Source organism: Centropristis striata, chromosome 4, assembly GCF_030273125.1.
Source record: "Centropristis striata isolate RG_2023a ecotype Rhode Island chromosome 4, C.striata_1.0, whole genome shotgun sequence".
In the NCBI taxonomy this organism is placed as follows: Eukaryota; Metazoa; Chordata; class Actinopteri; order Perciformes; family Serranidae; genus Centropristis; species Centropristis striata.
The window spans coordinates 38,202,498-38,230,139 of record NC_081520.1 but is presented as its reverse complement, the minus strand read 5'-3'; the positions used below and the strand labels follow the sequence as shown (position 1 = coordinate 38,230,139).

General features: G+C 37.6%; 1 protein-coding gene across 1 annotated transcript in view; it reads left to right on the top strand.

Moving 5' to 3' along the window:
- grik4 (glutamate receptor, ionotropic, kainate 4) overlaps positions 1-27,642 on the top strand; it is a 441,808-nt gene that overhangs the window by 325,438 nt on the left and 88,728 nt on the right. The window contains exons 9-11 of the mRNA XM_059330837.1: positions 13,232-13,393; positions 19,901-20,053; positions 22,926-23,030. Coding sequence (XP_059186820.1) covers positions 13,232-13,393; positions 19,901-20,053; positions 22,926-23,030 — 420 coding nt within the window. The remainder of the gene's footprint in view (positions 1-13,231; positions 13,394-19,900; positions 20,054-22,925; positions 23,031-27,642) is intronic.

Sequence of the window (27,642 nt, the reverse complement as noted above, 5' to 3'; positions counted from 1 at the left end):
TATGACAACGCAGAAACAAAATGCTTATTTAAAAATGAAATCTGAATAAGGCAGCAGAATATCCATCTTTCTCGTGGAAAAGACCATAAATGAGTCCCTGTCACCACCAGCTCACCAGCTACACTGTCAAAAATGTTTGTAGAAATAACAGTAAAACACTGTCAAATACATCAGAAATAGGGCGTACAATTAAAAATTGTATATCACTATATTAGACACTTTTAATTACCGTAAATCAAAGAATAGCAGAAAAACTTTTACTTTTTTCTGTCATAAACTGGAAGAAACACACAGTTTTGCTGTAAAAATATAACATTTTCATGCAAAATTTATGGAGAAATACCATGATGTGTGAATGAACACAATTATCCTAAAAATAACAGGATTATTCAGTCTAAATGACAGTTTTTGCTGATTTAAATTTAGAATAGAAAATCCACACACTATAATTTTTACAGTGAAGTTCTGGCAACCACAGCTGCCGGAATTTTTCCGTAAATTAAACAGATTATTTTTTACAGTGTACAGAGCAGAGCCAGCAGGGCTCAATCACCTCTGAGCATCACCAGCAAAGATTAAAAGTGGTCCGAGTTACTTTTGATCAAGAAGCTTGAAATCCAGTGAGCTGCTGTCCTTTTACATCTCTCTTTATATACTTTGTTAAAAAAAAAAATCTGCTGCTAGAAGTGGACTTTCACCACTTTCGTGTTGTGTGAAAACAAAGAAAGCATTTTTTTAACGTAAATTCTGTTTTTTTGCGTAACTTACAGTAGTTACGTCACTCTCGTAACTACTTCACTTACAGCATTTATGTGTCTTTTTTATTTGTTTAAACTGTCTTTTATGACGCCTTACCGGGAAGTTTATTGCCGTAAACCTACAGGTGCATCTCAATAAAGTAGAATATGATGGAAAAGTCCATTTCCAGTAGTTCAAGTCAAATAGCCCCAACCAAGTATTGAGTGCATATAGATGGACATACTTTTCAGAGGCCAACATTTCCATATTAAACATACTTTTTAAAATTGGTCTTTTGTAAATATTAAACATTTTTTGAGACACTGAATTTTAGGTCTTCATTAAATGTAAGCCATAATCATTATAATAAGAAGAAATTAAATAAATGAAGACATGAAATGTTTCATTCTGTGTGTAATGGATCTATATAATGTATTATTTCCACATTTTGAATTGAATTACTGACATAAATAGTTTTCTCTGAAATTCTAAATTATTGAGATGCACATTTAGGTCAGTGGTTTTATAGAATAAATTCACCTAAACTGCAGCTTTTTTTTACAACCACGAACCGTACGCGTATGTATAATGACGTGTGAGCTATTTTTAGAACACTCCACTGTACCGCAAGCCCCTTTTGACAAACATTCATATGTGTCGTTATGGGAGGTACTCACAAACGGTCTATTCCGTCATTAAGGTTGGAGTTCTGATTGATTTTTTACATTTCCTCCTCTCCAAAACAAACAGACCTGCTGATTAAAGCCAGTAAAAACACAGAATAAAGCTGTTTCACAAGCCGAGCTGCAACTAACGTTTGCTCAGCTTGTTTCTCTAATAACTTCATAGTCGGAAGTGCAATGACTAGAATCCTTTATCCGGTTAAAAGTATATTTAAAACCAACAATATATAAAAAGAAATCCCATCGCTGATACGGAATGTGTCCTTGATTACAGTTACACATCTCTCTTGGTTTAAAATTTGTTCAAAACATCAGTGCATAACTCAAGAAAATAGATAACACAGGCCTTGTGGTTTCTAGACATTTTAATGCAGATATGTTACAGATTATGCTTTTAAACTAACATAAACATTAGAAGCCATGCACGTCACATCTAGTCTCCAGCTGAAGGGGTTACTCTGTCTTGATGAGAAATACTCCGGTGATCGATGTGTAACACTCTGGGCTTCACAGAGACGAGCAGAGCCTCATCTCCATTATCTGCTGCTTCTCCCTCTCAATTTTTTTTTCTGCCTCAGTGTTTCAGCCACCCACTCCTTCACCCCACCACATACTCTGCAGCCTTCAAGGTCCAGCAACCATTTTCTGTTCCCAACAAAAAATCATCTGCACTGTAAATGCAAAGCGTTTCAATTAAAAAGTCTTTAATTTTTTTTTTTTTTTGTCTTTGAAGGCTTCATTTTGTTTCTAAATTTCATTTTCTTTCGACTGTCATATTCCTCCATAAACATCCGCGGAGGCTTGAATGAATAGCTAACTGGAAAAGATTTCAGATTCCAAACATATGCTAGTGTCTGCAATATTCATGCTGTTTTTGGCCTCCGCCTGCCTTCAGAATTACTCTGGGCATAAGGTCTCTGCCTCACAAATAGGCTGTTACTGTTGCAGGTCAGACGTAATTCTATGAATAATGGAATGAAATTGGTCATTTGTTTGCAACACTCTGCAGGAATGCTGCAAGATTATTTTGATGTATGCGGTTATTAAACGCTTTCAAACAAAGCTAATGTATCAACCCCAGAGTGCTGTGCTAAGATATATGGTATGTTAATTTCATGGTCATCTCCAGGAGAATGAAACGAGCCGACCTCTGGGAGTGATGGAAGTGACAAGTTAGTGACCTATGTGAGAAGAATCACCTGGATAAAACCCACAAACAGGACGGTGAAAAACAAAGTGTCCAGCTGCATGAATAGAACATTTACTAAATCATTTATTCAATTTTGCTCTGACTGTATACCCCAGGTTCATAACAAGTCTGTAGGCATGACATTTGGTAATGCTCCCTCTCTCCTCCTCCTCTCCTCACAACCCACGCTCACTGAGAACATCGTAATTAAGAGGCTGCAGGAGGCTTTAGAGCTCAGCCTGAATTTACGTGGCAATTGATACAAGCATGAAATGACTTATTGCCAAAAACACTGCATGAACATTCCAGCTATTAGAGAATAATCAGTGTGCCACTAGACATGGATTTCATTACAGAGTGAAGCCCAGACTGAGACCTAAACGGGTTTTTCCTCTGCTGTACCCTCCCCCCAGTATAACAGGAGGGGCGTCTTTAATTAGTACTTTATCATTAGGGAAAATCAATATGCAATTTACAGAAATGTTACTCAATCATAGTCTGCCTGTGTTTTTTTTTAACAGTCCTGCTATGCCAGATAAGAAGTAGAGGTGATTTTTCTTTCTTTTTCAAATTGTCAATTATGATTATCACCACTGACGGCTCTGTCTTTATCTGAAGCACATTTTACAGAACACAAGATAATGTTTTTACAATTTGAGGACGCAGCAACTGAAGGAAATACCACTTCAGTATGTCTCTTTAAAGTGGTTTTCATCAACATTTGTGATTATTTATGAGCATTTATAATAAGAACAGATCAAATGACTTCATTGTGAGTGTGTCATATGAAAGGGGTCAGCTTTATCACACAATTCTGCAGTTTTTCTCTCAAATCTCAGAGTTTTTAGTGTCTTTCAGCTTATTGTTTCTCTTGTATGGCCCACAACTTTACTGATCATTTACACTTGGAACGCTGGGAACATGTACCTGCCATTTTTTGAAATGATTGATTTTTTCGCCATCACTTTTTACAAAGCAAATAATTTTTTTTTAAATAAGACAGAAAACACACATTTTGGGCATTTCATTTTCAGAAAGTTTGTAATATTAGCAGAAACACAAACAAGCTCCAATCCAGGGCTCTATAAAGTATATAAAATAAATGCATTTGTCATTGAGATGAGTCAGTGCCACTTGCAAATTTTTACTTCCCAGAACAGGAGAGTAAATTGTGTCTATATGCGTGTTGACTCAGCAGTGATGACATTAAATGAGAAAAGTGTATCCAAAGGAGAATGAATATTTGAAAGCAATACAGAATGCCTAAGAGCCGTACTGCATTTTATTGCATTATATATTTATATTTTGAATTGTCATCTGGTGCCTCAATTTTATATTTTTGTATTTTACAATGTTTCCAAGTAAACTGGTGCATAAAAAAATCACCAGAATGCAACAAATGAAGTGTTTGATGCTCAAAATTTCCTGTGGGAGGACCCTCAGACCTCTCCACTTAATATGTGTTTTTGAAAATATAATTTTGAAATAAAATCTTTTGCTGAGTAGGCTTGTTTTTTGGATCGTCAACTCTGTAGTAGCCTACGCAATGCCCCTTTATGCAACATAATGCGACTTTTTTCCCACCACACCGTTATTATCTACTCTGACCTCATGTCTGATCCCACCAGTTTTTTCACCAGGGGTGAAAAAAGTATCTCTTACTTAAGTAAAAGTACTTTTATCACACTGTTAAATTACTCCGCTACAAATAAAAGTCATGCATTCCAAACTTATTTTAGTAAAAGTACAAAATTACCAGCATCAAAATCTACTTAAAGTATCAAAAGTAGAATTACATGTTTTGCAGAACAGACTGACTCACATTGTATAAATATATTATTTATTATTATCATTGATTCATTTATGTAAGCACATTTTATTTATTTTTTTAAGATAGGGCTCATTTTAACAACTTAATATACTGTTATGAGGTTTAATAAATAAAATAAAAAAGTCCAATCACCTAAAAAGTTCAATGTTGACCTAAAAAGTAACTAAATCTGCTTCATTCAGCATTGTAGTTCAAATGTAGTGGATTAAAAAGTAAAATATGTGCCTCTAAATGTAGTGGAGCAGAAGTAGAAAATGACATAAAAAGGACATACTCAAGTAAAGTAGAAATACCTCATAATTGTACCTAAGTACAGTGCTTGAGTAAATTTACTTAGTTACATTCCACCATTGGAGCCCACCACTTTTCAGTACAAAGTTACCCCCCCCTTGTTCTCGTCAGCTTGTTTCCAGCACCAGCAGATCCTTTGATGGAACCACTGTGATGGTGGCTAACGAGGTGGTGAACAAAGTGGAGCATTTAGCAGCTAAAGAGACAGTATTTCCCTCTGGAGTCACCAAAAACAGCTTGAAGACGAGTGAAAATTTGTTAGGCGGATGTAGTAGAGACATGTGTTAGACTAGATTATGAACTTTTATTTCGATATTAATTAGGAAAATGTGGAGAATTTTTATTTTGAAGGAGCAAACTGAAAATGTTGGATTTTGCATTTGTAAGGAGTAACTTCCTGTTTTTATATTTCATTTTTACAAAGGACTGTGATGTTAATTTGTTGCGAAATTATTTTCTGTATGATTTTGATGTAAGCAGAGGTAGTTGCATATGAGTTATATATCAAACACAACTTTTATTATAATTTTGCTCAACACGAAAACACAGAACCCTCACATGTGTTACTGCTTTTTATACCCCTTTAATTAATTTTAAGTATTGCAACGTCAATCCATTATTGTGACTCACTTGACATTTTGCAGCTCTCACTTACACTGGCATTAACTGGTACTTCTCAACTTCAGCAAACTTTATTAATTGTAATCCCACTGCTGCAAAGTTCTTCAAACAAGTAAACTGTTCAGATGACTCACACTCGTTGAAATATTGAGAGTTTTTCATATTCACAATGTGAGAAAAGTGACAGTAAGAAGCAGCATTCCCTGTACAGTCTGCAGACATGAAACAAAATATATACCATCTAACTCGCATTTGAAATTCTCAAATATCGAGAGAACCACTCTGGTTGAGATATCAGTGTTTCAGTTACGGGATGTTGCAGCGTGCATGCAGCAGAGATGTAGCCTGATTCAGCGTCTGTCCTTGGAGCCTAGAGAATCGCTATAATCTCAGTGTTTCTATCCTATTTAGGGAGATGAGATCAATGCACAAAGAGAAGAGCTGAGAGAGGCTGCTTGATCTAAAGAGGTTTTGCTTCATTTTAGATATCCTGTTTAGGATGGTGGATTTATAGAGGCTTACACCACCGCAAAGAAATATGTGTGTGTGTGTGTGTGTGTGTGTGTGTGTGTGTGTGTGTGTGTGTGTGTGTGTGTGGATGGGTAAGGGATGTGTAGGGCATGGTGGGGTACGGTTCATGACAGGGTATCCCACTATCAGCAGCATCCGTCCTCCTGGGATCTCATTATTCACTGCTCAAGCTGACTACATCATAACAAACACCAAGTGGTCACACTTTTCTGTCTGTGAGTACATGTGTTCATGCATGAGTGGTCCATTATGTGCAGAGAAATCACTGGAAGGATATAAAATTCCATATAAAATGATTAAAGAGACGATAACAAAGGGAAAGTGAAATAAAGAGGAGATAAGGTTCCAGATTGGGAGGTTTTAAGAGGCTGAAGGGGCAGGAACTGAGGAGGTGAAGCAACAGTTTTTGGTTGGTTGGCCCAGGTCCCAGGTGGTGAGTGATCTCCAGGTGACAGCCGGCGTCGGGGGCCCTCGGCCAGGCTGTCACTCCCTCGCGCTCTCCCACCCTTCCTCCTCCCGCCCCCCTCTCATCTTTGCTCTGTCGCTCTTTCTTTCTCCCCGACTGCTTTTAAAGCTCTCAGTCTTGCCAACTAATCTCTCACCTCTCCATTGATTCAACTTCGAGGTCTCTCGCTCTCTCCCGCCCTCCCTCCGTTCTCCTCATCATCATTCTGCTCCTCCACCCTTTTCACCCCAGTTGGTTGGACAGTTGGTTCCTCCGCTGCTCTCTTCTACCCTCCAACTCTTTGCCTTTTCGTTCCCCGACTGCTGGGAACCAACTGTCCTCTGCTAAGAGCCGTCCATTTCACACCACTCATTTAGTATGCAAGAGAGCATAATTGCTCATGTGGAGGGATTTAGTCTGTGTTTGTGTTCGACCGTGTGTGTGTGAATTTGAATGTACGTGTGTCAGTGTCTGTGCCCTGGAAACCTACGAATGCAGCACATTAGTTTTCTTCAGACATAGCCTAAGGATATTTTGGTGACCTTGGGCTTTAGTGAGTATGTGCATGTGTTGCTCAATTATAGGGATTTTATTTTCCTGCATGTGGGTGTGCACATGCACTCTTCAGTTTGTTTTTGTGTGTGTGTGTGTGTACGCACATGCATACATACAGGCACCCTTGAGGGGCATGCTTAATGATAGGCTCGTTTGCACAGCTCTCCCTCTAATGATCTATTAAAGTACACTTAGCCAGTAATTATATGGCCAGTCCCAAAAGGCTTATGAAGCCCCACAAGGGATAACTACAGATACAAGAAGACGAGAGAAAAGCCAATGTTTTTTCATGCAACGCACAGTAATCAATACTATAACGGCCTTAACCTTTGACTTTATGAAGAAAAATAAATATAAGACATTTTTAATTTGGAATTTCCTCCTTATGCAGAACATGTAATCCCTCTCTCTGCACGCCTCTGCTTATAGACTTCTTCTACTTCTTCATGGATTTTCTTCATTCAAGAGTAAAGCACAAAATCAAGTCACTGAATTGTGTTTAACAAATTCAGTAAAAAAAAAACGTACAGCCTCCTTTCTCATTAACAGAATTGTCTCATGACGTGCAAAAGCAGCTAATTAGTTTGTTTAGTTGTGTTTTACAGCTCTTTTTCTACCTTGGCTCTCTCTCTGTGTTCTAAAAAACTATTTTGTCAACATTAAATTGGAGCAGCATGAATAACAAAATAAAAATAGTGCAGGTAGAACTGTAAATATAACCAGTTATTATTCAGAGGTCCCGCTGGTGAACTCCGCAGTTTTTTTTTTTGCTTCTGAAGAGTGTAGCGGGCTCAATTTTACAGGATCTAAGTAATCTATAGACCCCAAGCATGTCAGGAAATCATTTTGGAAAGTTGTCGGAAAAAACGCTGCAAAAATATGTTCTCTGGGTTCCCACAAGTCTCCTCTTTACATATACACCTACTTATTCAGCACCAAAGGTGTGTAACAAATGATATAAACCCAAAAATTGCTCCAACTTATGGGGCAAAGTTGAACATGGACTTCAGAAAGCAAACCCAAATGTTATGACTGTGTGTACACCATAATAGGTTTCAATAAATAAATAAATACTCATTAAGTCATTTTTCAGGAGACATTTTTGACCAGAATAACTTGACAGACAGTGCTGAGCTGTGCTTAGCTCAAATTAATCTTCGGGTTCACAGCTTTCACATGATGTACACCATTTCTATATGACATTTATTGTTGACCTGCTATCTCCCCCTAAACATCCACTGCCCACAACCACCAATTCTAAAGAAAAGAAAAAAAGGACCCCGAATAATATCTGGATAAACTCACCTGACAGCCATTGACTTCTTTTGGTGTGCCGGCGCACACTGCAGCCAATTGTAATGTATTATTTTGGCAGTGTTAGCTTTGAATGAGAGGTCTGAATCACCCTTTTTGTTCTGTGAAACTGGCTGAACATTGTCATTTAGAAGTGGAGGCAAATAAGTCACTATTTCCTACTACAAATGAAAAGACTGATGTGACTGCACCTTTGGTAGGAGGAAATCAGCAGGTGGTGTTGGAGCTGTAGAACGGGCTAATCAGCTGATCACTTTCTTGCATCTGTAGCCCTTTATAGAGCACTAATTGAAGTGTTATTGGAGGATATTACAAGACTTTTTATTTCCATTTCTCCATTTCATTTTTATGTCTCAAACGAAGGTCAATTGAGTTATTATTATTATTATTATTATTGTTGTTGTTGTTGTTGTTATTATTATTATTATTATTATTATTATTATTATTATTATTATTATTATTATTATTATTATTATTATTATTATTATTGTTGTTGTTGTTGTTGTTGTTGTTGTTGTTGTTGTTGTTGTTGTTGTTGTTGTTGTTGTTGTTGTTGTTGTTGTTGTTGTTGTTGTTGTTGTTGTTGTTGTTGTTGTTGTTGTTGTTGTTGTTGTTATTATAATCATATTAATATTATACTGATTGGTCAGATGTCATGGTGTCACTATATGTGATATAGCCTGATCTTTGCTGATTAGCTGGGAGAAATCCATGTGGTTCTACAACCTCATGGAGAGCGGGGGGACAACATTTTGGATGTCTGCTGGAATGAACAAATATGGTTCTTTGCTCAAAAAAAGGTTAAAAACAGAAGAGGCAAGCAAGCATTATTAAACGAACAATCAAAAGTCTCATTTCCACTGCAGGGTACCGACACGGCTCGACTTGACTCGACCATAGACTGTCATTAAGTGAAAAATTGACACAGTACCGTGGATACGCATTGCTGCATCTCGCCTTGTTAGTGACCTGTCAATCAAAGGTAGCCACGCCCCAAATCATATGATTCTTTATCTTCTATTTTCTTCGAAATTGGAACTTTATTTACACTATTTACATGAAATTGTCTTAAAAAAGATTGAGATCATAGTGTTCTGAAGTAATAAGTCAAGTGAGAGGTTGACTCAACTTGTATTGAGATAGATAGGACCAAAATGCTTCTGCAACCACCGTAAGCGCCCCCGTTTGGGATTTTTGGTAGAATGCAGTTCAAGGCACTTCCAGGTTTGTCTCACTGTTGCTGCCTGGACTCCACTCACTTTCATCTGCACAAGTTATGGATGGTATTTGGTATTCTGGCATGCAATGCAAACCTCTGAGTGATCAGGGAGAATCATCACCTGCACAAACCCGGGACATCCTGCACAAACATGACATTTTAAATGGCCATGCTACCTTCAACAACAACCACAATGTGGGGGTTTTTTTCGCTCCTGGTAAAGCTGCGTCTGCCTATCTGCAGTGGGAAAGTTTTTCTTGTCTGGAAGATGCCAATTGTTTGTGTTTCTGCACACCACTTGCAGATAGAGAACACAAATCCTTCCTGCAGATGCAGTCCTGCTGCTCAGGACCGGCATTGTTCACATACACAACCTTTTCTCCCCAGTTCCCCCTCTCACCACTCTTGTGATATCCTTGTAACTCATTTTGACCATCCCGGAATATATTTGTTAGTTTGTTTTCAACAAGCAGCAGAGTGCTCTCCTGCATACTAGCAAAGCTAAACATTTTGGATTTTCAGGTGTGTGAGGGGTTGGCACCAGGGATAATAGGCCACCCACTCAAAGTCAATACCCACTGCTTCCTTGTGCCCTGCTCTATCAGTGCAGTCACCCACTGGTGTCTTCACAGTGGAGTGACTCATGCTCTTCTTGGTCTGAGAGCTTTTTCCACCTACCTGCTTATCAGTTATTTAATTCACTGACCTATACACTCTTCCTGTCTGAACGTCCATTATCTGATTTGCCTAATCCCCTCTCATCCATTTTCCTCTTACAGATGAAAAAGGCCATTTTTCTCATTTTTCATTTTTCTGTTGCAGCATAGCCTGAGACTTTCTAAGCTTTGATATCTCCGGGAGACAGTCAACATTTCCCTCTGGCTGACTAAAATATGTGTTTTTGGTTGTTTGTTAAAAGTAAGATTTCGTCCTAATCCTTAAAGCTGTTACCACACACACACACACACACACACACACACACACACAGTGAGCTTCTCCAGTACAAGGCAGGAGGTCTAGAGGAAGAAGTTTGCTGCTTTGATCATAGTTTTTAACTGAAAGATGATTGTTTTGGTTCCTCTCTTTGATATACACCTTTAACTTTCTTTCTATGCGCCTGTCCAACCTGTTGACCATTGTATACTAAATTATGCCACAAAAAATATATCTTTTCTACATGAAGTTGCTATTATTCTAGGGAAGAAAAGCTTGATTGACCTGTGTTGATCTGTGTGAGCATCTGATCCATATCATTAATGATTGCCACAAGATAAAAATACCCATTCTGTTTGCAACATAGGACTTCATTTCACAAACTAAGTTTTATTGAAAAATAGATATATTCAGCGTGCTACGGTGCTCTCCATGGTACCTCAGAGTGTCCCTGTGCTTGTGTGTGAGACAGAGAGAGCAATGCAAAATATCTGTAAGTTATTAAGTTGCTGGGAGGGTTGCTTTGCCGCAGACCCCGAAAAACTCTTTCATCGAGGAGCAAGAGGCGTCATGTGCAGAAGTAGTGAGAAAAAAGCCTGGTCTGGCAGCTGGATTTCTTTCAAACTCCATCAACCTACAACCCAAAAAGTCGGGACACTGTGAAAAATGTAATAAAAACAAAATCTGCAATCGACATTCAAGTGAATACAGTAAAAGACAAGATATCAAATGTTCAAACTGGGAAACTTTTGTTTTTTTTGTAAATATATATACACTCCTTTTGAATTTTATGCATTCTGTTTTTATTAACTTTTCACACAGCATCCCAAACTTTTTGGACTTGTGGTTGTAAACTTCAAAATGAAGCTTAGAAATTATATTTTTTCAGCTGTAGCCTAAGTGCTTATTCTATTTCTGATCTGTTGCGATTTATGAGAAAAAAAATCTATTTCTGATTGTTCAGTTTAAAGCTAGTTTAGTTAAAAAAGAAAAAAATAGAGTTAGAGAGATGGAGAGAGAGAAGTTAATGGTACAGCATAATATATTTGATAGTAATTAGTAAATTAGTAAATAATGAGTAATATCAATTTGGTGCTTTTATGAGACACAAGTTGCATTTTCAATGATTATTAGGTCAAGAAATACAACATTATCTGATGAGATGTGACTTCTGGTATAAATAACTTCTGGTCTTCTATCTGAATTCAGGAACAGATAACTTTTTTTGGATTGAATGAATACAGAGAGGGGTTAGCACTCTTTCCTCACAACAAGAGAGTCACCGGTTCGACTCCGGCCTGCGGCTCTTCTGTGTAGAGTTTGCAGTTTGCTTCAGGTCCTCCGGCTTCCTCCCACAGTCCAAAAACATGCACTTAGGTTTAATTGGTGACTCTAAATTGCCCGTAGGTGTGAATGAGAGCGTGATTGTCTCAATGTGACAGTCTGGGATAGTCTGGCAACCTGTCCTGGGTGTACCCGCCTCTCTCCCAATGTCAGCTGGGATCAGCCCCCCTGTGACCCGAGTGCGGATAAGTGGTTAAGGATAATGAATGAATGAATAAATACAGAGACAGATAATGACGTTCTACTTGTCTTTCAACACATCTTTGTCACCTGCTGCCTCTTTACTCTCACAACACCACCTCCTATGACTCAATTCAATTTTCAATTTAATTGGCTTTATTGGCATGACGTAACACTGTATATATTGCCAAAGCAAGCATCAGAAAAAAAGATAACAAGATAAGGAAAGCAATATTTACGATAAATTATTATAATTAAATTATTCATTTTAAAAGAAAAGAAAAACTAATAACAATAAAAGAAAGCAATATTTACAATCATTGAATTACAATCAATCTATCATTCATACAATCTATGTATGAATATAACCTATGATCTGAGTCCCTGGCCATGGTGACAGACAGACAGACAGACAGACAGACAGTCAGACAGACAGACAGACAGACAGACAGACAGACAGACAGACAGACAGACAGACAGACAGACAGACAGACTGACAGACTGACTGACTGACTGACTGACTGACTGACTGACTGACTGACTGACTGACTGACTGACTGACTGACTGACTGACTGACTGACTGGTATTGGTCTGGCTGTCATAAACGAGATGGCACAACAGGCTGCCAGGCGAAGGCTGCCACCTGAGGGGGTACTAGGTTCTGACACCTCTATTAACCTTCAGGAGACGTCCATCCCCACTCACATCGTCTCCTCCTCCCTCCCTCCCTCCCTCCCTCCCTCCTACTCTCCCTCATCTCTATTTCCGCCTGTCCCCTGCCTGCTGTTCCCTAGGCGGAGAAAAACCAGCTTGTCCCTCGAGCACAAAAAAAGCCAAATAACAAATACCTGTATTTTGCTCTCCTCCTAACCTGGAGCATTTCAATATGCCAAGGATTTCTATCTCACTTTCTCAATTATCTGTCGGCCTTAGTGTCCGCATTTTTTTTATCCCTCAGTCCCTGTCTCCAGTCTGTCTCCAGTCTGTCTGTCTGTCTGTCTGTAATCTTAGCCCCTTAGCGGTGCAATCTGGTATTCATACAATGACCTGTGTGTCAGGAATAGCATATGGCCAGAGCAAAATGCATGCTTTTGTGCAGTGATGCATAGCTAAATAGTGGGAATGAACAAATTGCTGCAGCTTTCTCATGTCAATCAGCCGGAATAATGGGAGCTGATGAAAACTAAGTGAGGCGGATTAAATCAGATGTAAACATATTTGATTAACACGTGCCCCTTTTACCTTGACATTGATTCCATGAATCATTTGGTGTTATTTAAAGTAGATTATGACAGCTCCCATCTGAGCCAGTTGCATTCACCCAATAATCCACATCTGTCTGTCTCTCTTTCGCAGGAATTCTCTTTACTCCGGCTGGACGACGTGGTGGACCAACGGGTCAACATAGTCGGTTTTTCAGTCTTCAACAAAACGCATCCCTTCTTCCAGGATTTCGTGCTAAGCCTCAACCGCTCCTGGCAAGAGAACTGTGACCACGCACCCTTCGCCGGCACCCCGGTTAGTACACACAACACCAGACACAGCAGTGGTGAAATGTAACACTTTGTTGGGGATAGATAGGTGAGACGATAAGAAGATAGATACCACTCGCATATCTGTATTGTCTATAGCAGTGGTAGAATGTAACTAAGTACATTTACTCAAGTACTGTATTCAAATACAATTTTGAGGTACTTGTACTTTACCTGAGTATTTCCATTTTAAGTAACTTTATACTTTTACTCCACTTCATTTTGAGGGAAATATTTTTACTCCTCTACATTTAGCTGAGTGCTTTAGTTACTTTTCAGGTCAATATTTAACATAAAAAACATGATCAATTTAAAGTGATTAGACATATATATATATATATATATATATATATATATATATATATATATATATATATATATATATATATTAAGCCTCATAACAGCATATAAAGTAGTTAAAATGAATCATAAATCATAAATGCATCAATCATCTGAGATTGACGTATATTCAAAATATGATGAGTTTTTGAATATGATAAGCCCCAAAAATGTGTTTCAGTGGAGAGAATAATAATATAATAATTCCTTCAATTTCAGTAGGGTTCTAACACTGTGTGCTTTGCCCTAATAATACATTCAGAGTGGGTTCATTCTGCATTAAGAGTAGTTTTACTTTTGATACTTTAAGTACATTTTGATACTGATACTTGTGTACTTTTACTTAAGTAAGTTTTTAATACATGACTTTTACTTGTAGTGGAGTAATTCTGTGTGGTATTAGTACTTTTACTTAAGTAATGGACCTGAATACTTCTTCCACCACTCATGCAGAGTCTCACACTGAAAAGTCAAAGGTTTCCTATTTAAGAATTATGGATGAACCCTGTTTTATTTTATTAAATGTGTTTATTTCCTTACCGAGTCCAAACAGGATCTTCTGAGCTTTACTCCTGCTGTATCTAAAGCTCACCCATTAAAATACTGAAGACACAAAAATGCCTCTGAAATATACAGAGGTGACATTTATCCAGTTAACTTTTGTAATTGCAGGTGTTGCTGTAGGCAGTTGTTGTTTCCCAGACAGCTCATTAGCAGCGTTTGCCACCTTCCTTATTACATTTATAATGGCATCCTCCTTGTTAAATTTGCTTCAGAGGAAATGCAAAGCAAAAGAGCAGCTTACCTTCCCTGCATCCCCCTAAAATCACCCACTGTTCTCATCTAAACATTGTCTGAAGCTCAACATTTAAAATACTGTGAGTGAGTTCAAAACAGCCGCAAATCACCAAGCTGCTGTTTGCACATTTATGATTGAAGACTGTTGCAGGTTTGTATTTTATTAAATAAAGAGACTGATTATTTGGCTCAGCAGAATTTTTACATGTGAGCCAACTATACAAGACAGGAAAATTGGAACTCACGCTTGAGCGTTTTGTATTCTCAGCACAAGACTCTCATACTTATTTTATGAGATAGGGTCTGAGTTTTCTACGTCCGATTCAGCAAATAAATTGTCGTAAATGACCTGCGCAGACATGATGAGTGCCACCTATTCATAAACGAGCGCTTGTTTACGAGGCGAAAATTTATGAGTATTATCTCACTCCCCAATAATCCCTCTCAAGGCTAAGCTCTCTCGCCCATTTGTCCAGAAGTGTCACTCATAAAAGCAGCATCTGAGAGTAACAAGCAGAACTTCACCAGCTATTAGATTGAATTCCTGCTCTCTGTGAAGAAACTCTCACTGCTGTAGATCTTAAATGTCAATAATGGAATTAGCGTTTTCTGAGCACATTATATATTAATCAATATTAATGTCTCACTTTCTGATATTTATTAGTTTTGAAAGCAACCAAGCTTACGGTATAACTATACAAACCCTAATGTATTTTACTAAAATTATCATAATATTTTAACCCTTTGAACCCCAAAACCCCAAATCATGTTTTCTAATTTTTTATTTTTTTTTAAATGGCACCAATACATAATTTGTCATAGACAAAATGTGTAAAAAAGTCTTTTAACTTTCTGATGGTTCTTGCACAAATTACAGGCGACACTTGTAATCAAATCTAATGTTTTAATTCATCAAACTCACTTAATAATACATTTCTCATTCAACATTTTAGGAAAATAAACTAATTGCACAAACCAGATCCTGTAAAAAAATAAATAAATAAATAAAAATCTTGCAAAAAATTCCACGCTCCTCAGTGCAACTAGGAATCTATGAATAATTCAGCTAAGATCAACAGTCAAGTGGCAAAAAGTCAGTGAAACTGTGACTGAACTGCAGGCTGAGCAGAGGTAAGATGACAAGAGAGGATGTAAGTAAATGTTGTAATATAAAACTTTTTAAAAATGATTTATGGCCATAAGTCTGTATTTTGTACTGCACAAAACAAATATTTGAGTTCTCCTTATTTCTAGCCGTGATTGTACTGTTTCCATAGAGGTGCAGGACTTTATATATTGCAGTGAAAAAGAAGGCCACGCTGAGTAAAACTGCTTGGGGTTGAGAGTGTTAATGAGAAAAGAGAAAACAAATTTATAACAGTGAATAACACAGTCAGGAGGTAAAATGTCTACATGAGAATGCATTACACATAAATATGAAGTTGAATTCATATATTTGAGCTTGACTTCTTAACAAAGTTATTAAAACAGAAATGTTCTTGTCTCATTCTTTCAAAACATGATGGGACTAATTAGAAATAACTGCTAACAAATACAACGAGAACCAACAAGAACAAAACATATGGGTGCAAAAAAAACACCGTGTTCACAAATTTTTTCTTAAGGGCTTCATTAGGATCCAGAAATTCAGTAAAAGCAATTAATGAATGAATCCCTCTCTCTCTCTCTCTCTCTCTCTCTCTCTCTCTCTCTCTCTCTCTGTTTGAAGTTAAAAGAAAGCAAAAAAGACTAAAACAAACGCACACCCATTCCCCCGTCTGTTCCACAGAAGCTGGGTGGGGAAACAGGTTAAGAATAGTTTGAACACAGCGTGAAAAAATGTTGTGTTTTGCACACAGCAGGTCACTCGGATACTTCTGGGCCGGCGGCAATTAGGACTTGTGACTAATTAGCTAATAACTAGAGAGAATAAAGGCTGATGAAGGCAGAGCAAGAAAGTGATTAACTCATTTAGACATGCACATAGATAATATGCTGTCTTTTCATTAAACGTAATTAGGTCTGGAGGAAATGTTACTGTGGGGCTCGTACGTACAACAAATGCATACAAGTGACCTCTTTACATGTGCAGAGCCGAGACATTTAATGCATTTAAAGATAAAGACGTGCGCCGCGTCAACTGATCAGAAAATTAATCTAAGAAAAGGCAGGCAGTGGCATTTATAGAGGCCAGGCTTATAGGAGAAAAGGTTATACAGGAGACAAATTGTTGTAAAACCAATTACGCTGCCTTTAAATATCATGAAATCGTGTGAAGATATTTATATTTTCAAATTAGCATCCAGAAAAGAAGCTACACATTCGCATCGTGATGAGACTAAAATATCCATAGGAACAGAGGATGTGTTTGTGTTAGGGAACATCAAACAAAATCAAAAGCTGAAGGAAAATAATTTTGTAAAACAGGTCTAAAATAGTGGAAGCAGCTCATGTTGGCAAACAAGCAGAGTATACCTGTGACAGAGGAGCTGCTGCACTGAACACAGACTTCTCCAGATCCCTGACAGTGTGATTATAAAACTGAAAACATCTGCGAGGCAGATTATAAATCTTTTCACAGATTGAGACTGTGAGAGCGAACACAATAGCTCGTCCTTTTAGTGGGGAGTTGTCATTTGCTAACAGCTTCTGGAACATGCAGTGTTGGAGAGAAGTGAACGACACGTAATTAAACTCTTAGTTTAATTACTTTTTGCAGTAGCTTGCTTGTACTTCAGCTAAAGTCATCTTTGCAAAGTGATTCAAGTGCAAACCCAATTCCAAAAAATGTAGGATTCTGTGTAAAATGTAAATGAATGAATGCACCAAATTTACAGAAACAGAACAAATGTCAGTGGTCTGCAGACATGTCCAGGGTGAACCCCTCCTCTCACCCAATGCCAGCTGGGAATGTCTATCCAGCTCCCAGTGACCAGGGTTTGGATAATCATTTAAGGTGAATAAATAAGTGAATAAATAATTGAATGATTGAAAACGTAAATATTTTTTAAAAAAAGAATCGGGTTGTAATTAAATTCCTTCTTTTTTTGCCATTTCTTTGTGTAGTTAACTAGTTTAGTTTCAGTTTAGTTTAGTTTTATTTCACAGATCAACAATATAAAACACATAGATGATAACACATAAAAGAACATGTGTGGGTGCAGCAGAAACCTGTGAAGGCTTAAATGAAAACCACACCCAAAAACCATTCGAATAAGAAAGATACAACACAAAATTCAAAACAATACAAAAATAATCAAAATCATGAAAGCAAATACAAAATAATCAAATACATATGTTTAAATCTATTACAAAAGTGTAGGGTGTATATGTGGGTTTAAACTTTTATAAAAAAGAGTCATCCTGAAACAAGAACACTTTTAGTTTGAACTAATTGCTTTTGACAGCAACTAAAACAAATTCTAGGCCTTTAAAGGAAAAGAATGACTTGTTTTATTTTTATTTAACCACTGTGATCATACCTGCTTAATTAAACTTCACTTTTATTTTGATGGACATTGTATTAAAAAAACAAATTCCTATGAATAGTGGAGTACAGGTTCATCTAAAAAATTAGAATATCATAGAAAGTTTATTTATGTCAGTAATTCAATTCAGAAAGTGGAAATAACACATTATATAAATCCATTACACACAGAATGTAACATTTCATGTCTTAATTTATTTAATTTCTTCTAATTATAATGATTATAGCTTACATTTAATGAAGACCTAAAATTGAGTGTCTCAAAAAATTTGAATATTACAAAAGACCAATTTTTAAAAATATGTTTAATATGGAAATGTTCTATATGCACTCAAAACTTGGTTGAAAATGACTTTTCCATCATATTCTAATGTACTGAGATGCACCTGTATTTTTGCGGGTATGACATTTGAATATTTGATCACTTTTTGCAATAAACTCAATTGGGTTGAGTTGGCATGTGACTTTTTTGTATCGTATTTGGTTACAAATTGATCAGAAGTTTTACAGAATAGTACTTTGAAAAGCTTTGGCTAAACTAACTAGATTTCTCCTGAGGGTGGCCTTGCTGTTGCTCAACTTCTTCCATTGTGAAGTAATTGGCAGCTTGCAAAGCTCTGCTTTCAAAGTAGCTTCCACACCACCGGAAACATTCAACCCTTTGTGATGTATTCTTGTTATCGGACTCTGGTCGGTAGGATTTTGCATGTCACTGGAATTTCTGCATATCATCTGCTGACACAATGGGTCCCATGCATAAAAAACCTCTGATTTCAAGGCAAATGTTCTCCTATTAAATCCTTAATTTATTCTAGGACATGGACAACATTTACAAAAGATCCAGACCTATTGCAGGAGTCATGTAATATCAACTTTCTGATCCACCTATGCTGCAGAGATTGATATTCAGCGAAGAAAGACAGACTTCCAGAGTGAAACAAAGATGAGTAAATGCCACATCAGCTTTAGCTTAATGTCGTGGATATTATTAGATACGAGTGTAATATAATCAGAAAGACTGTTACACTCTGTCATTCACTTTTTAATGCTGACTTAACAACCACCAAGTCATTATCCCCATATGTCAAACCCAAAATGCATCGCCTTGTGGCTGTAATGTCTTCACAGGCTGTTTGTGTACACCATATTGCTCTTAATGTGCAATCCACCAATTATGTTAGCCAATTCAAGGTTGTAATACATCACAGGTTTGCAGTTTAATGGCCCATTGTAGTTTTCTCTGGTCTCCGAAATTTACTATGCATCACAATCCCTCCCTGTATCAATATCCACCAACATCAGGGCCATTTCATCTCCATTTCCATTACACAGATGTACCGCACTCAATCTCAGACTCTCCCTCAGCTTCTAATGCAGGACACCATGCATTTTAATCAAATGTACATAGCAGGATGCAGTGGAAGTGACGAGGATGCTGTTTGTACAGGGGTGATGAGAGGAAAAGCTGCCTCTCCCACTGTTTCTGGCCTTCTCTGAGAGAAGCAGGCTGTAATTGGAATGGTCAGGGTGTGCCAGCTTCACTGGGGATAAGAGTAGGAAGGACAGTGTCTCTCCCAGAGACACGGAGAGAGACGGAGAGAGAGAGGAAGGGAGAGAGAGAGAGAGGAGAGAAACGGTTTTCAACGCTGTCAGCAGATCAGAGTCTTTCTAATGATCTAATGGAATAATCTCACTGCCACTCCAGGGATGGGTTAACCCCTCACTGACCGCTAACTACTGACACGTTACACTTGAAATTTGTGTGCTTTAGGTTTTTGCAGGTTTGTGAGTGTGAGTGAGTGAGTGTGTGTGTGTTGTGTGTGTGAATACATAATGTATTCACCTTCTCGCCTCCCTCTCCCTCTGCAGCTCTCCTCAGCTCTGCTCTTTGATGCGGTATACGCGGTGGTGGCGGCGGTCCAGGAGTTGAACCGGAGCCAAAACGTTGGCGCCACTCAGCTCTCCTGCAAGTCCTCCAAGATCTGGGAGCACGGCACCAGCCTCATGAATTACCTGAGGATGGTAAGATTGCCTCCACTGGACATAATGAAAATAGATGACAGGACTGAACGCTACTCACCCGACAGGAAATTTGATATTTTGAAAAATTGTGGTTATTTGCTTTCTTGAGTTACATGAGAACACCAATTCCACTCTGCACGGTAAATATGAAGCTCCAACCAGCAGTTTAGCCTAGAATAAAATCTGGAAATAGAGGGAAACAGCTAACCTGTCTCAGTCTAAAGGTAACAAATCCACCTACCAGCACCTGTAAGGGTGTGTTCACACCATACACAAGGTGAAATTCTACCTCCTGTTACTTGTGCACCAATGTGTCCAATGCCACTATTTCTCTCCACCATCAACCATGCCTGAAATGACCACTTTTGCTGCTTTGTACTTGTTGTGGAAGTCCCAGATTAAACAACATCACATTTTAGCTTAAGGGAATTGGTAAATGGACCTTTATATAGCGCTTTTCTAGTCACTTTACACTACACTGTAAAAAAAGATAAACAGTAGCTACTCAATAAAATTGAGGCAACAGATTGCACGCAATATTATTAATTCAGTCTAACTAAGTTACAAGTTGAGTGAATAACAACTTAACAGGAAGTGCCTGTCAGTTAAAAACTGACTAATTCTATTGTGTTGGAGTCATTCAAAATTCTCTTGATTTAGAATTACATACACATAAAGATTATATTTAATGTGATCAAAATAAGTAGATTCCATCTCAAACATTTTTATATTAAAGTTACTTAAACAAATGCCTCAAAATCAAGGACGCATTTATATTTAATACATTTTATCAAATATATTAAGTAAAATGAAATGACAACAGAATAATTTATTACAGTGTACAGACTGAGCTCATTCACCCATTCACACACACATTCATACTGGTGGCAGAGGTGCCACCTGCCACCATTGGGAATTCATTCACACACAGATGAACGCAGCATCGATTTGGGGTTCAGTATCTTGCTCAAGGATACTTTAAATGTAGGCTGCCATGGTCGGGGATCGAACCACCAACCCTCCGATCACTGGAGGAATGCTCTACCAACTGAGCCCCATCTGGAGGTGCAGAAAGCTCTGTGAATTTCACCTCCTTCTCCTGCGTCTGAATTAGGGCTGCACCTGCAAAGATTTTTTTTTTCTCAATATTATCTTTAATCATCTTCTCTTTAAAACAAACAAAGGGTGCACTGCAGGGCATGATTCCCCAACAGAAAATAGCCCAGTTTTAACTGGTGATCTGTGTCTCACAGTCCAATGTAAAGTCTCTCCAAAATAAAATCAATGCAAGAGCTTGTTCCACTCAAGTAAAAGGAATGCAGTGCAATGCAATCTACATTTAGCAAGCAAACAACAAAATAATTAAATAATGAAAAACAAAGAAAAATTCAAGTCACTTTCTAGAAGAGTACAAACACACTGTGTTAGCAATCAATGAGAAAATCAATTTACTCAAAAAATAGTGCAATTTAAGAAACCCTGAAACTTTTTATAACAGGGATTATCAAAACTAGGGTTAGTCGTGTAATCAACTCTCAGTCACAAACACAACCGAGCACATAGACAGTGTCATTTCCATGCTTTTATTTGATGGTGACAGAGAGTTTGGAAGGGGGAGACATGCAGCAAGCGCCCCAGTCTGTGTGGACTTTTGAGAAGTGTAACTTCAGACTTTAGACTTGACATTGACTCAGTGTGACTTAAACACACTGCAGCGACATCATCTCAGCTGCTCTCTTTCACAGTTTCCACCACAGCCTTACAGCAAACGCTGGAGAGGATTTTCAGCATAGTTTTTGTTTCCAATCGGCTAACTCATCAACGTAGGTTACGTATATCAACGTATTTATGTAATCAATGACCTTGGTTGCGTCGATTGCGTGAATATGTTGCCCAGCCCCTAGCCTGAATGACTGCTGCTACAGCAGGAACACAAACTAAACAGATTCTACTGTGATATGATTGCAATGAACAGATCAAAAGTATGCAGAAAAAACTACATTATGATGCTGATGTGTAAAATGTTTGAATTCATGCCTTGTCAGTCTGTTTGAAAAGGAGACAAGCAAACACATTTCAAAATGCTTGTTTTCTGGATGTACTTCAGATGCTTAAGAGCTATCCTATGCAGGAGAATATTATTAGTATTATAATTAATCATTTCTGCTTGCGTTGACATAAATGTTGCATCATTTGCGCTGTGGGATTCACATTGTTCACATGGTTCAAGAAAGTGTTTTTCCCGAAATGTCAGTCTATTTATTTATTTATTTATTTTTAAAGAAGATTTTTCATGTTTTCTTGTTTTTTCTATTTTGTTTGACTCTCTTAGTTGCAACAACAAGAAGGGCAGGACACAGCATTAATAAGATAGTGTCAGATAGAACAGAAGCTTGTTGAGATCTTTATTATTGCTTCACTTATGTTGCATATTAATTAGTTGTTTTTAGAGCCAACAGACTGACAGCAGATAATGATGTGTAGCCTGTCAGGCCAGTTTATATCATGTGTACATTACACTGAGACACACTAAAGAAGGAGAGAAAAAGAAGGGCTGAAAAAGTGTGAAAATAATGTGACTGTAACAGACTTGACTATCGAAATACTTAAATGTGATATTATGTGTTTGATATCAGACTGTTGGTCTTTTCTCTCATGACTAATGGCTCATCTATTTTGCCATAAATTGAAGATATTACGGCCTCGTCTTCATGTCATTATTGTAAATTTGACATATTTTCAAAAGGCTGATACCGAGCCAGTAGTGCTAATGTAGCCTCCAGTCATTTCCATAATAGGTTCTGCTGAGAGGCAGGCAGGCAGGGTTTCTTTTTGAGGTCTTTTAACATGTTGCTGTTTCTGTGTTGGATAGGTAGAATTGGATGGTCTAACGGGCCACATTGAATTCAACAGCAAAGGTCAGAGGTCAAACTACGCCCTGCGGATCATGCAGAACAGCAAGGATGGCCTAAGGCAGGTAAAGTAACTCCCCGTCTTACAAATCTGATGTTGGTGTTATCTGTCTTCAAAGTAATCACATGCAATGCATTCAGACAGCATCAGCACAACCCCAACTATAGCACAAAGTGCATTCGATTGGTTCAAAAGAATTTACATATAAATAGTGTGGTACTTCACAAGTGACTCACACCAGTTCCTCCATTTTCTCTTTAGATAGACACTGGCCATAATGTACCTGTTACTGCTGAACACAAAGCTCTCCAGCACAGTCCTGATCTCAGTAGGGCACTGCTACTGGCAAATGTTACTGCTGTCTTTATGGCAGAGAGGTAACTCCAGCTGGATCGTACAGCAGGGAGCCGTGAAAACTCGCTCATGTTTTGGTGCAAACTGTCCCCATTATCCTGCAAACAGAAGTGTCAAGGTGCCAGAGGAGGAAATTAAATATTAGGGATGATTCTTCTCAGGTGCAGAGTAGGGTTTTTTTCTCTATGGAAATTAAATTTAAGTTTAACAGAATTCAGTCGGCTTTGCTGCTGCTCGCTTCTACAATAGCAGCAGCAAAAATGACTGATTTTAAGTCACCTTTAGGTAAAGTTGCGTACGCTTACACATTGCATGGTATTCTCATGAAGGGATTTGTGCGATTTCTTATAAAAACTCCCAACATTGTCGTTGGTCACATCACAGTCGCTGTTTAAAACATATTGTTAATGTTGTATTGCATCAAATTCAAATCTAATTCTAATGCTCGGCTACAAAGTTGTCTCCGGTACTGCACCCAGCTACCTGATACAGGCATATGATACCTCACTTATTGCTGCATTAATGGCTCTTATCACGCTATACCTTGATTCTTTCCCTTTTTCTGTAAGTCGTTTTGGATAAAAGTGTCTGCTAAATGACTATATGTAAATGTTGTTGTAGATTTAGGCACTAGAACCACTTCCTCAAGGTTTTGGCATAAAAAACACTTTGCTACAGTTTGGAAAAAAGAACAGGGTTAGGCTAAAAAAAAAAACACTACTTCAGGATATGACTTTCAACGACAGGACACATACACCAGTCTCCTGGTCTGGTCCTAAATTGGGAAACACTCCTTTATGTATTAGATGGTGGTTGTATGGTTTCAGGGACTTGTTGTTGAATTTGACAGATATGTTTTTTACTTTAAATATTAGATACATCATTGATGTTTATTTATGGAGTAAAAGAACAATTAGTAATATTTTGATCTTGTTAGCTCAAAAAATGACTATAATATATCAACAGGGATTTGTGGGCGGTGTTGATCAATACCAGTTACTCCAGCATTTCCTCAGTGGATGCTGGGATTTAATGCTTCCTACACAAGCAGTCTTCTTCTGCTCTTTAGTTTAGCGAAAATACTCTACATGAACCACAGGGCATTTCATAGACTCAAACACCCTGCACCGTCTGCACAACTGGTCTCCACTGACTCTTTGCCACTGTTTCAAACACTTTACCATTCTTCTAAAATGAACACATTTACCAGAATCACAAGGGCTGAAAGTAGTCAGTAATGAAATGTAAGTGACAAGATGCTTCTAGCAGCTTCGAGGACTGTCTGTTAATGAATGGATGGATGGCAGAACTACTCTTGTGCTATGGATTGTATCAACTGGTCAGGAGTAGCTGATATAGGAGCAGGGGTTTCAAATGTTTCATGTCAACGATCCACAGATCAAGCATACCTTATATCTGTAATATCTCTCTGAAGACAAGCTGTCTGGAAGTCTTTTTGTTTGGTAATGATAGATGTAAAACCCCATCAACACAAAAACAATCCCAGTTGTAACAATGTCTAAATATTTAAACAGAGAACCAAGAAGCCTCTGATGTAGAACTGGCTTTTGTTGGGCCAAAAAACCCAAAGACTCGCTGGGGAAAATCTGTTTGGGCAAAAGTGATTGCCCAATACTCCCCCATCCATCAACAGCATCTCCAAATGCTCCAGTGGGGCTGAGCCGTCAACAGCAGTAAAAATCTGTGGTTGATCTCCAGGTTAAAAAAGAAAAAGATATATAAGTAGTGTGGGAGGAAAAAGGGGGTCAAAGGTAAACATCGGCACAAAAGTAGCAGAAGCTCTAAATAGCTGAGGTGTGGGTCGAGATGAAGAATCTGGCTTTGGTCATGTTTACTTTCATAGTAATAGCCAGCTAACCCTAGGTTTTATAATATTTATAAAGATGACATATTTTACATAAGTACACTGATGTGTTCTGACAGATATCACAGTGTGAGTTATAACTCTGGAATCGGAGGTGAATAAGAGTATATTTGTGAACCAAGTGACGGGAAAAATGCACAAAGTAAGGGAGAGAAAACAGGAATGTGTTATGTGATGTGAATGGGTTATTGAAATTGTTATAGTTTGATAATTCTAAGAAGGCAGATAGCCAATGTGTTTTTCTTAGCTCGTCTTTCTCACAGACAGGCCTGAGACAATGCAGTGTGTTCTCACAGTATGTTATCTTGTTTAGGCATGTGTTGTTTGACATGTCATCCATGTCATAGGTAACTGACCAATAGAATTTGGTTGCGTGTAAGTTCAACTTCTGTAGAGGATTAAATTGTGAATTATTACAAAAATCGGGACTCATTCTGACTGGGATCCTGCGAGAGCTGTGTCAGTCCAGCACTGCAATTTTTTTTTTATTTTTTTTTTATGGGTGAAATGACGTAACAAACAAGATGACATGACAGACAAATACACTACACCGTGTGGACCACAAGTAGAGACAGTAGACATACAGCGCAAACAACAACAAAGAAAAACATAAATGATAAACGATTTGCACAAAGGCATCACAGGTGTATGTGTGCGTGTGTGTGTGTGTGTGTGCGTGTGTGTATGTGGATGATGGGCAGATGCTACGACATATATATAAAAAGATATAACATGGCTCACTTATATGTATAACACAATGAAAATAAATAGGCAAACAAAGCAAGAAGTGCTAACGAGAGAAAACAAAGTAACAAGAATGAATAAAATAACTAATTAAATACATTTAAAAATAATAATAATAATAATAATATTAAAAATAATAATAATTATTATATATATACCCACATACATACATACATAAAAAAATAAAAATAAAATAAACAACATATAATATAATATAATAACACAGGGGGATGGGAGACATCACCACACAATATAGTTTGATGCAATATAGAACAACATCTTACACAATGACAAGATGTGCGAGATCATACACATAATTGTAATTGACCCAATATAAACCAACGCATCATGACAATGATAGCCACAAGCACTGCAAATTTTTACTTGTGACCTGCATTGATATCAGTCTTTTTCTCCAGTTAGTGTTTACTCTCAGGCTTCCAATCTACGAACCTGAGAGACTTCTACAAAATAAAAACGCCATTTTCTTCTGCCAGCTGGCAGCCCTGTTTAAAGAAGTAACAAATTGTTATTTCCATAAAAAACAAAGTCACACTGCACAAAAGTCTACTTGGACATTACAGCGACAGCAGTTTTGTGATTGTTGTTTTTTTTCAAAGAAAATGGGTAACAAACTCTCACTAAGATACTAATGTATAAGCAATGCCAAACCATGGCCCGTCTCAGACCACATCCCCTCTGGCGTTTCTTTAAATATTTCATCACACACCAGGTTCATGAGAGGCATTTCTAACTGGGCGACTGGAGCCACTCCAGCAGAGCGGACATATTGATTTGAGCAGCATTTAAAGTTTAATTTAGTTATTGGAAAACCTGATTTATGATTTCAAATGGCTCAAATATTTTTTTCAGACAATTTTTAATCTTGTAGATTATATTGTTTTAAATTTTTAATGTTTTGTGTGTTTTCCCTCTTTTAGATTAGTTGGGTATTCCAAGTTGCCGTGAGTTCGCCCACATTTACCCATCTTAATGTCAACCCAACACTTTTGTTGTATTTGCATAATTATAAGAAGGCAGATAGCCAATGTGTTTTGCTCCACTATGCTTTCCTTTTTCCCACAGGCCTCAGAGAGCACAGTTTGTGTTCTCACAGAAGTAAGATGTGACAACAAGCTGTATTTGATCATGTAAAGGCTTTGTAACTCATAGATATGCCCCTGTAAGAATAAAAAAACACACACACACATTGTGGAAAAGCAAAAACTTCAGACGGCATGAGCAGCTGTTGTCATTGGTAACTGGCCATTAGAACTCAGTTGCGTGTAAATCCAGTTTCTGTACAAGGAAGGCCCAGCCCAAGAAGATTGAAATGTGAATTACTACAATGATCAGTGCTCATTGTAGACTGATATGACTGATATCCGTGGAGAATGATGTTAGGGTCCAGATCTGCGTAACTTTACCTGTGACTTAAATACCTGAGATCCTTTACACTTTCATTTTGCAAATATTATGTGATAACGAGTAACCTGATCGTCTTTCAGTACACTGCAAAAAAAGAAAACTTGGGTGAACTCAAAATTTCAAGGCAACAAACTTCGATAAAATTTTAAGTTGGACAATTAAACAAAATATTTTAAGTTTTGTTTTTGAGTTGCCTCAACTCTGAATTCAGATTTTTGAATTTATAATTTTACATTGTATTAACTTTTAATCCTTACTTCTGCTA